This window comes from Pygoscelis adeliae, unplaced genomic scaffold (genome assembly GCF_000699105.1).
Source record: "Pygoscelis adeliae isolate BGI_AS28 unplaced genomic scaffold, ASM69910v1 Scaffold483, whole genome shotgun sequence".
NCBI lineage: Eukaryota > Metazoa > Chordata > Aves > Sphenisciformes > Spheniscidae > Pygoscelis > Pygoscelis adeliae.
The window spans coordinates 737,723-748,935 of record NW_008824379.1 but is presented as its reverse complement, the minus strand read 5'-3'; the positions used below and the strand labels follow the sequence as shown (position 1 = coordinate 748,935).

Sequence of the window (11,213 nt, the reverse complement as noted above, 5' to 3'; positions counted from 1 at the left end):
CTCGTTTATTGCTCGTAATCGTAAATAAACCACTAGGAACAAATGACCAGTTTTTCTGAATATTTGAAACATAAATATTTACCTTTCTGAAAAATATTGCTTCATAACAAATTTCTGTATGTGATCCCTTGGGCAGTATGTTCAACTACGTGTTTAATGTATGAAGCATACTTAAATTGTGTTGGCATATTGCTAGTGTGATTCATCTGTACAGGTGGACTTGGAAAGGCATCGAGCACTCCTTAACTTGTCAGCCTAAATTGCTTATCGATCACTTTGCATCCTCACTGTTTTTTTTTTAAAGCCACAGAATATTCAGTTTCTGTAAAGAAATTGTGCCCTTCTAAAGGGACCACAGAAAATAGGTAACTTATTGCTCTAAATTTAGTGGCGTGGGAGTGTGTGTGTTGGAGTGAGGTTTTCTGAGAGAGGAAACGGTAATTATGGAAGTTTCAACACCTGAAATCATGCTGTGGATCATGTGAAGGAAAAATGGTTCATTGTTAATATTTGGTTGATACAATTTCCTGTCATTCATATACTATACTGTGCTATTTACATGCCACAAATACAGGAATGCATATTCTTTATCATGAAGTCTGAGAGAACCAGTGTATAGAAAAGAATCAGTTCTATGAATTGTCTTTTGTTCCAGAAGAGGAGTTTGAAAAATAGGATGAGAGCTCATTCAGCAAAAGGAGTAGCATGGAGTGGAGAAGATCCTGTCAGAGATGAGGGGGAAAAGGCATATGTGAAGATCAGCATCATGAGATTGGACAGTGATTCTCTATGACTAGTGTGGGAAAATAGAAAGTGGCAAAGTTACATGGAACCCAGAAGCTACAAAGTTGATTTCAATATGACGGAAATTCAGCTGCTTAATCCCTTAGATTTACTGTCTTCAAAGACTGCTTTTAATTACATCTTAAGACGTAACTAGTAATTGTTGCTGTAATTATTTTCTAGGTGCTTGATGGATAAAAACTTCGTAAGAATTGGAAAATGGTTCATAAGACCCTATGACAAGGATGAGAAGCCTGTTAATAAAAGGTAAGGTGATCTCTATAGCAAGTACTGTTTCCGTCCATGTTGTACGTTGCATGATGGTAATTTGATGCTGCATTTTGGCGGTAGTTTTTGTACTTCTTTTACCATGTAACAACACAGATGCTATTTGCTCATGTCAGTAATACATAGAAAGCAATTTTTCAGGTCTTGTTATGATAATTTAAGATGGGAAGGTGAGGTTGGTATTTATCCCTTAACTCCACAGAAATATCACCTTTTTTTTTATCTTTTGAATAGCATCTGCCTGTTTCTCTCATTATAGAACAGAATTCCAGGTAGTTATAACAAATGATTTGAATTTCTGGACACTTAACCCCAACCTGACATTTTAAGCAGTAAAATAAGTAGTATATAGATTTACTTATCTGTTTTCTCTAAAGACGCCAGCCTTGATACAAGCTTTCACTGATTAGGCAGACTGACAACTCAGACCTGTATATCTGATTAATGCGCTTCTCTTGCAGCAACATAACCGTGGAAAAGGGCTAGCTGTCTCCACTTGCTCACTGCTATTTCCTCTCCTAGCTCTAAAGGTTACAGTGTTCTCAGATCTTCTGGTACTTGCATTTATAGTCATCCACTAAACAAGTTCTGTCAAAAATAATCCGAGTTAAGCTGAAACACAGATTTCTCTAACGGGAATCATTTTGACAGTACTGGGTTAGGAAGTGACTGAACAGGCAGTTACGCTGGAAGATTTGAAGGTAATGAGCAAGTGGAGATGAAGTGAGGTGGCAACTTCTTCATCCAGCATAGCTACACTCACAACAGCATGTCTGATGGCAGCTGTAGTACAGGTGGAAATCATTCTGTAGATCCTACATACCTTCTCCCTCTCATCTCTTTATCTCACTGCATCATCTTACAACAGCAACGTCTTACCTCTTCTACAGTGTAATACTACAAACAGTTGGCTTCATTCTGTAACAGACTTTGTGTTAACCAAGTACTTCCAAACAGCAGTTGTTTTTTAAGATATAATGCAGTAATTAAACATGCATTTGTCTCCTTTCTAAAAACAGAAAGCATTAACTTAGCATGGGGATATCTTTTTTTTTTTCCCCCCTATTTACTCTTTGTGGCTAAGTAGACTTACACTGTGTATGAGTAACCTTTGATTTCACATGGATCTAATGGCAAAAAGCCATTGAAAGGTCCAGGTTTTTCCATACCTTTCTCTGTCCTGGCTGTACGTAACGACCTTTCTGCCTCGTTTTCTCTGCTGCTTTTCTGATCGCACCAAGATCTAGTTTAATTTTCTGGAAGATTAATTCCCTAAAGTGACATAAGAAGTGCTGTCTTTTCCAGCTTCTGGAAAAGGGAGACAGCTCCTTTCAGCAAAAGCTATTTCTTTTATCAACTTTACTGCAGCCTTAGTGCTCAGATTAAATGTATTTGTGAGTCTCATGTCTGTTCTGGTGTGTATCAATTTAAGAACTGAAGCATCTGATACAGTAGACGGTGTCTGTCAAAAACAGCAGCAGCACTGACATGGAAGGTACTGCTACTTTAGAATTCTGGCAGATTAGGAGGTCCTGTGTCTTATTTGTAAGTATGTAACACCGAATCACTTGTACAGTGAGGTGATCTGTAGAGGATAATTACATCTGTAAATATATATACAGTATGCACGTAAATAACTGGTCTGGAACATGTTACAAAAAATGAATTCATGTTGAACTTAAATGGTATTTGAACTGACATTTGTGTAGAGAATTTTAGGGATGAAGGCTAGACTCGATTTTAAGAAGATAATGTTTGTTGTTGGTTTGTGTGGGTTGTTGGTTTGGTTTTTTATACAGTACTTGTCACTATAGATCCTATGGATATACATCGTATTAAAAACATTTATGTAGCAGTAATAACTGTGGCTTAATTTGAGATAGGTTTTGTGTTGTTTCAGGTTGTTAATTTTTCTGCTATAAACATATCATTGGAGTTAACTAATCTTACTCAAAGATGGTAGTAAAGACTGCAAAAGTTGACAGTAGAGTCAACTGTGGACAGGAGCAGCAAAATAGCAGGAGGCTTTGGGGACAAATTTGTCCAGGCATTTTTTATTTAATCTTTTAAGCTTGCTTTCTCAGTATAGCACAAAAAACTATCTTTACACAAAGTAAGTGATTCACGTTATTCCGTATAAATTCTTTGTGAAACTCTTGCTCTAAGCAGCCGCTTGCTATAGATAAAGCAATAAGGAGCAGTCACAGGAAGAAGAGGCCAACTGAGCGTATTTAGGTATTTTAGCACTGTAATGCTTTTGTAACCAAAAAAAGTGGTATTTTAAAAAACAGTAGCTAAACCTGTTAATATATAAAATACTAGGAATAAGTTGCAGATATGTACAGTGATTAGGTTGAAGTTTGGGAACAGGTAATCTCTGTTTAAAATGCATGCACTATTCAATTTGAATGGGGAAAGAGATAGATAGATAGATCTATATAGATATGTACCCACCTTGAATGGATAAAAACTGAGCAGGTGTCATTCTGGCAAAGAAATACAAATGGTTCCAAAGTCTGCTTTTATGCTTCTATTTGTGGCAAAGTTAGTCATCTCAAATTTCCAACATCCTGCGTTACTAACTTCATTTTGGGAATATACTGAAAAGTCTTGGGCTGGGTATAAATAAACGGGGAAGCAGTTAAAACTCACGCGGCTGGCTTTCAAGGAGTAAATTCATTCAGGGCCTGTGATTTTTGTGAATGGCATTAAAGGAGAAGGGCGGGGAGGTCTGTGATTTTTTAGAATGAAGTCAGAGATGAAGTGGAGCATGGCAGTGGCCGTGACCTAGTTAGTTCTGAGATGTGAAAAGGAGGTCTAAGAACAATAGATGACCTTCCGAGGCAGTATTAGAAACACTATGCAAGATGAGCTTTTCTGGTCTTTTCAGGAGGAGTGGGGGGACAGCAGAGGGAGTTACAGACAGATCCGTATATGGTTTTGTTTTGCTTACAGTGCAAACCAGATGCTTTTGACAGGAAATTTAGCACAGAACTTGTGGGTTTTCTTTCCTGAGTATCTTAATATTATGTGTCACTTACAAAATAATTCTTCGTGTATTATTGTCTGTTCTACAGCAGCGTGTGTCTAAAATAAGTTTCCACGCTACTGCTGGAAAACTGCAAACTTGCTTATTTATAGACACAACTTCCTAAAGGAGATCTGTATGTTTGGACTGTACAGAATTTGTCTGATACAAGGCATTGGTAGTGCCTTCCACTGTGTGGTGAAAATTCATCTTCCCATCTATTCAGAATCACTTCCCAAGTCTTGTACGGGGTTTTTTGGTTTCGGAAAGCACCACCATAAAATGTTAAACATCTTACTGACAAAAAAATTTATTATGCAAGAATCTTTGCTAATTATTTTAGTGATTGTTTTCTTGGTGTGTAGTAGGAAATTGGGGGGGGGAATCAGTTTGTTTTGAACGGTATGAGCAATTTAACGTAAGTTGTTAAGCTGTTTTTGATTTACTTAAATGTAAAGAACGTGAAAAAAACTGTTGCTTTTTGTAGCTTAAATAACTGATGGGTCATCCCCTCTTCCAAAAGTCTGTTAGGTTTTTTTCAGCCTTAAGAAGAAAAAAGTTCCATCAGTAAAATACTTTGAAGTAGTTTGTTTCTTTTTTGTTACTAGGTGAGAAGCCTGAGAGATAGGAGTGGTATCTAGATAGCCACGTTACCCTCTGTACGCTTTCAACAGTGCAGATGGAAGAGTGGAATTACAGTTAGGCTGCAATGAAATACAGTTCCCTAATTTCCGTTTCCAAACAGATTTCTGTTTGTTACTGTCCCATAAGACAGTTGATCATGACAACCTCATGTGATGCTGATAGAATATAGAAATTTCTGAGTTATGAGTGCATGGGCTGGATCTTAATAAATACAGTATCCTAAGCATTCACATGTCAACTCTCCCCCCTAATCTAATCCATGAACTTTTACCACTGTAACAGAGTTCAGTCAGTACATTCATATCCAGTTTTGCTCAATAGCTGTGTTCATTTCTTTGCAAGCATCAAAATCACGTGCCATCAAAACTTGAAGACTGCAGCCACTTTAAGCATTGCTTCCTCTGTGAGATCCTGGAAATTATCATTGCTTTCAGTTCCCTGGGAGCAGTCACAGAATTTATCCAAGGGATATCTAGATCAGTGATACCAAAATTGACATTCAGCATTGTTGCAAGCAACGTTGCAAGCTGCATTCACCTTCTGCCATGCTAGGAACTCCTGTCAGTCAGTATCTTCATATGAAAACATCAGATTTAGTGAGCCCTAGAGAAGAACTGCAGCGCTGTGCCAGGAGGAATTGGAAACTAGTGGAACGAGTGCCTGTCTAAGGCTGGAGCACCTTGTCTGAATCTGATGCGGAGGTTTGGTCCTGGCACGCGACATTACACAGATAATGTCTTTTGGCAAATGGTATTAAGGTGTTTCATTAAATGATGACATAATTCAGTAAAAGCATGGTAAAACAAGTTTAAGTGATCTATTTACATTTTTAATAAGATCTGAATTCCTCAGCTGAGAAAAGGTAACTGATTGATTGTGCAGGTACAGTTCACTGCAGTGCAGTGAGAATATTTCAGTCTAAAACTGGAGGTTTTTATTTTCTTCAATTTGAGAAAAATAAGCCATATAAATTGTTTTAATTCTGCAAGTTTGTGTACTTGTACTTTAACTATGTTTTAAAAAATTCAGTAACATGATCGTATGTGTTTCTTGAAAATGGTGTATAGTGATACTATAGTAATATATATGTACAGTGTTGCCAACTAACACCATCATAAATGAGGAAAGACTAGGAAGGAAAACAATAAAAATCAATCTCGCTTAATTTTAAATAATGTGTGCTTATTCCTGACTTGTCAAAATAAATGTGATAGAAATACTGAGTAATAAGAAATACTGCATATTTTTCAAGAATTCTTCCTACCCCTGTAAAAATAAGCTTTTCTATTTCAGTTTAAGAGGCTTAGTTCCCAGACAAATATTTTTATATTTTTGAGGTTTAAAGTCTGAAATGTTATGTTCATCTTTGCTGAGTTTCTTCTCAGTCTTACTTATGGTTTCAGTAAAATCATACAGCAAGCTAGTATATTATATCAGTGGTTGGCTGGTTGGTGTTGGGTTTTGTGGTTTGTTGTTTTTTGGTTTTTTGTTTTTTTGTTTTTTAATTCGTAATCTTGTGTGTGCTAAAGCTGACTTAATTCTTACTTACTCTGAAATACTGGGTAGTGTACCCAATGGAATACAGTCTGCGTTCCTATTTTAGCAGAAGGAATACATATAAAATGCAGATTATAAAAATAAGGGTTTTCACGTGCATTTTTCAGCAAAAGCTGGTGTCATTGATACCAGTATGCTTATATTTATAAATATGTTTTAAAGTAATTTAATAATTATATTCAAGTATATTAATCTAATGCCATTAATAATGTATTTTTATGTTTATGGACAGAAGACAGTGAAACATTATTAACTTGGGGTTACTTAAGGATACTATTAAGATAGTTTGGGAAAATGCTAGTCAAGCACTACCATTTTAATTACTATTATCTATTGCAGATATACACTGCTGGTAGTCTTGGGTTATTTTGTTTGTGTCATATTCCAGGAATCTTGTATGTAAAATTCTTGATTGAAAACATTAGCACGCTGCAGGAAAAAAGCATTTTGGACTGAAGGTCTTAATGTTCATGGACTTTATTACCAAAGTAACTTTCTAGATAAGCTATAAGTTAAGGAGTGTTCTGTATTCAGTTGTCTGATGTTTTTCATTTCATAATGAAAATAATATAACAGTATTTTATAAGAGATAGTAAGAACTCTCACAGAGCATACTGTAAAATTTTCATTGAATATATTGAATATATGACCCAGTTTGCATTACCTCTGCACAGCTCTATGTTATGGTATGTGGCTACAGCCGTTTTTTTTTTTTTATGAACGTCCTTCAATAAATGGAACGGGAAGCTAGATTGGTATACTTGTAGCAGCTACCACTGAGGACTGCTTTCTTCATGATAATGACCCAACCTTTTCATCTTCCTTTCCTGGGGTAAGAGCATTAAAAAGACAGTGGCAAAGCAACCCCAGGCACCGATTCTTCAGATTCCTTGACCCTTGCCAATCAAGATAAAGTCCTGGGAACAATAGAAAGACTCCCTATGTGGTGTCATTGGTAAGATGTCACTGGAACAGTGACATGAATGCTGCATATATCCACTTCAGCTGATTCAAATGATGCTGTAGAGTGTCTTACACAGCTGTTTGCTGAATGCAAGGAACTGAGATGGACAGCTAAGGTAAAACGTAAGGGATGTGGATAGGTGTGCTACTGGTTGTTCAGTCCTGTGTTATTTTGCGTTTTGTTGACAGACATGAGTTTGAAATTCCTTCTTTGCAAGTATAACCTTGTCTTGGTAACAGGGGTTATACTATTGCGGTGACCTCTTTGTATGGATGCAGCATTATCTCAAAACGGGACTGCTGCTAATGAAATGTATTGTGGTATGTGCACTGTGTGTTTTGGAGTGCCTGTGTGTCTCTGGCAGCCACAATGTAGATTGTGGCTCCCTCATTTCAAACAGAAATTCCAAGACGTGGGCAGGATGGTATGAGGCAGGAGGGTATGCAGCAGAATGGGCAAAGGTTGGTAGTCTGGCGTGGCAGAATCTTGTAAAAGGATGTTTCTAAGCTCCATTTGTTTGGCTCCTAGTGAGCTTCCAACACAGAAGCAAGATACTACTGACCAACATGTCCCAGTTTGAAATAAATTGTTAGCAGAATTCTTATCCCTTTCTCTCTTGAGAAAGAAAAATACCATCTGGCCCACTGTCTTTTAAAGGTAGCCTGTTTTCCTGTGCTGTACTTGAGCCAGTAGAAGTATTCAAGGTGCTGTCAAAGAGTATCATGGAGCTTTCACAAGTTTGATTTTGGTGGGGAGCCTGAGACTTTGGATTGCCTTTCTCCTTCTGAAATACTCTGAATCCACCTATTTTCAGTGTACGTTTATAACTACCATTTCCTTGTAGGATTTTGAGGAAGCCAGGATATATGGGATGTGTGTGTTGGGATATATGTGTTTCCATGTGCAGCCAGTTACACAGTTCAGGTCACCTCTTTCACCGTTTTTGGGGATATGGCAGCATATGCTTTTGTGGATTCCAGTTTATAATGCAGATCAGTTATCTCTAGGATTTTGAAGTTAAGGATCTTTTTACTGATTTAATGAATGTAGGTGAACAAATAGACAAAGCTGCTCTTGTCATCTTTAACTTCTGGATTTTGTAAAACCTCTTGGAGTTATTATTTGCTGGCAACATTTATTGTATATACAAATAAGGTTACTGGAATGTCTATATACATTCCAAATATTTGCATTATTTAATGTACTTGAGACACTGTTATTTTTCACACTTCTGTAACTGTTTTAAAAGATAGTTATTTAAACGGTTGAAATATTTTGGACTAGAGGTATACAAATGGCAAGCAGTTCAAGAAAATCAGAGTTGCATATTTCTGTTGTCTGTTTCTTTTCCTTTTTTGTGCCTTAATTTATTTATATAGTTTAGAAGTGACTTAGTATCTTCATTAAGTGTTTTTGGATACACTTGTGTCAGACACTTGAACTTCAATAATTATATATGAAGCCTGGCTTGATCAGGACTTGGTGACCAATTAGTGAAGTCCCACTAATGTTTAAGCTCCTTTTCTCATTATGCACTCACTATTGGCACTGTATATAAAGGATAAACTAAGTGCCCCTGATGTGCTGTTAATTAGATTTGTCAGGACTCCCAGTTGCACTGTCTGCCAAACACAAGTGTTGTCACTTACTGTATCAGTAATGAATTGACTTAAGGGCTTTTGTAGATATTTAGAGGGCCTTAGTTTTGAACACTTGAATCTGTTGCAACTATAATTGTAGTTACAGCTATAGCTCTGCTTATTGTACTGCAAGAATCTCCACAAACAAGAGATACCGGCTTTCTTGAATTTCTGAAAATCAAGCTGGATTTTGTGCTTAAACTGATTTAAAATTCTTGTAGGCAGTATGTGGTCTTTTGAGTTCTGCAAAAACAGTGACACTACAGGATTTGTTTTCAGTCTAATTCAGAAGTAAATACACTTCTTCATATTCCCAAATAAAATTAGTGCCTAAAGCTAAAAAATTCTTCGATCTCTCTCCAAAAACAGGAAAGTAAACTTCAGTTGAAAGCAATTCCATTGAATTATTTCAGTCAACAATAATACCTTTTTCATTTATTTTTCTGACACGTTCATACTTCTTTAAAATAACTTAATCTTGAAATGCAACTTTGTTTCAGGACAGAGTTATCTAGGTTATTTATTCTGAAAGCCTGTTTTGTGAGACTTATGTTCACTTAAAAAATTTTTGCTAACCCTTATTTTCTGAAGACTCAGACTAAAATGGAATTGTATGGCAGTATGTTTGATTGATTGGGGGTTTTTCCCTTTTAGCCAGTATGGAACCATTTCATTCTTGGTTAATCTGTCTGCTGGCACACCTTCAAGCATTAATGCTGTTTTTGCGATCTTGTTCATTTTAACTGGTTGAAATCATGATTTCAGACTCTTCTCGCCTTTCCATCCCCCAAATCTTTCTTTCCTAGTCTTTGTCTTCCTCTTAATCAGGTTTGGTTGCGTATACCTTTAGTGAGTTCTCTTGAATGTGAGCTGTAGCAGATGTTCTGTGCATCTCAGTAGTCTGTAGAACGAGTAGTTTAAAATATTGCAAAATAATGTCATCTTTGTGCAATACCACACTATCCGTTAAGCATTGTGCAATCAGGTTGCTTATTTAAGAAATCATCAGCTGATGTGATATAAATGGACTGTTCTGTGGCTGATGTATCAAAAAAGTTATGGAAATGCTTACTTTTAAAAGATAATTGGCTGGAACCATTTATAAAGTTGAAGAGAAGGCTGAATTAGTCTTCTGAATGCTTTTAGGGTTTTGGCTTATGAAATTTTCAGATTCAGGATGATAACACAGTTTTAAAGTAGCTTGTCTTTGATATTAATTTACTGCTACTTTAGAAGCTAGTGAACTTGTATGAATACTTGGTATATTGTATATAATCTAAATAAGGCTATATAAACAATTCTTCTGTGTAGGACTAGTAATACAAACAAACCTATGTTCTTCCTTTTAATAATGAACCAGTGAGCTGTAGGCCATCCTTTTCATGACCAAAATGAACATTGCAGAGGACCAGTCTGCTGATGTACAGTAATTATAGAGTGAATACATCTTAAAATAGATCATCATTAGTGAACTCTGTCAGCTTCAATTTACTTGGCGGCTGAGTAAAGCAAAATAAGTTCTAAAGTATGGCTCCAGTCCATTGTTGAAAGTACAGAAGTAGTGCTCACTGAGGTTGTCGAGTTACTTCTTGCCACCTTTCTCCCTTCTGTTTGCTTCTGAGAGTTTCTTCTTTTCTCCTACATAATCACTGTAACTGAGCTCTGTTGTGAGCTCAGTACTATTTATTTTTAAACCTGTCTAGAATGGGAAGAGCTGAGGTTAGAGCAGTTGGGTTTGGTGGTACAAACTGGATAGAGTTTCATTATTAAAGTGTACTAAGAAGCCACTGGTTGCTATTCTTGGATGCTTTCTGAGTGCATTGTAGCAAGAAATATTGACTGGTGACTAGGCTTTTACTTTTTGTCTTCGAAAAATCCTTAAAATAGATCATCATTAGTGAACTCTGTCAGCTTCAATTTACTTGGCGGCTGAGTAAAGCAAAATAAGTTCTAAAGTATGGCTCCAGTCCATTGTTGAAAGTACAGAAGTAGTGCTCACTGAGGTTGTCGAGTTACTTCTTGCCACCTTTCTCCCTTCTGTTTGCTTCTGAGAGTTTCTTCTTTTCTCCTACATAATCACTGTAACTGAGCTCTGTTGTGAGCTCAGTACTATTTATTTTTAAACCTGTCTAGAATGGGAAGAGCTGAGGTTAGAGCAGTTGGGTTTGGTGGTACAAACTGGATAGAGTTTCATTATTAAAGTGTACTAAGAAGCCACTGGTTGCTATTCTTGGATGCTTTCTGAGTGCATTGTAGCAAGAAATATTGACTGGTGACTAGGCTTTTACTTTTTGTCTTCGAAAAATCT

At 36.6% G+C, this 11,213-nt stretch overlaps 1 protein-coding gene across 1 annotated transcript in view; it reads left to right on the top strand.

Annotated features, from left to right (window-relative positions):
• The window catches only part of MED13L (mediator complex subunit 13-like), a 195,119-nt gene that overhangs the window by 93,478 nt on the left and 90,428 nt on the right, over positions 1-11,213 (top strand). Inside the window, 1 exon segment of the mRNA XM_009320204.1 lies at positions 967-1,050. Within this exon segment, the coding sequence (XP_009318479.1) occupies positions 967-1,050 (84 nt within the window).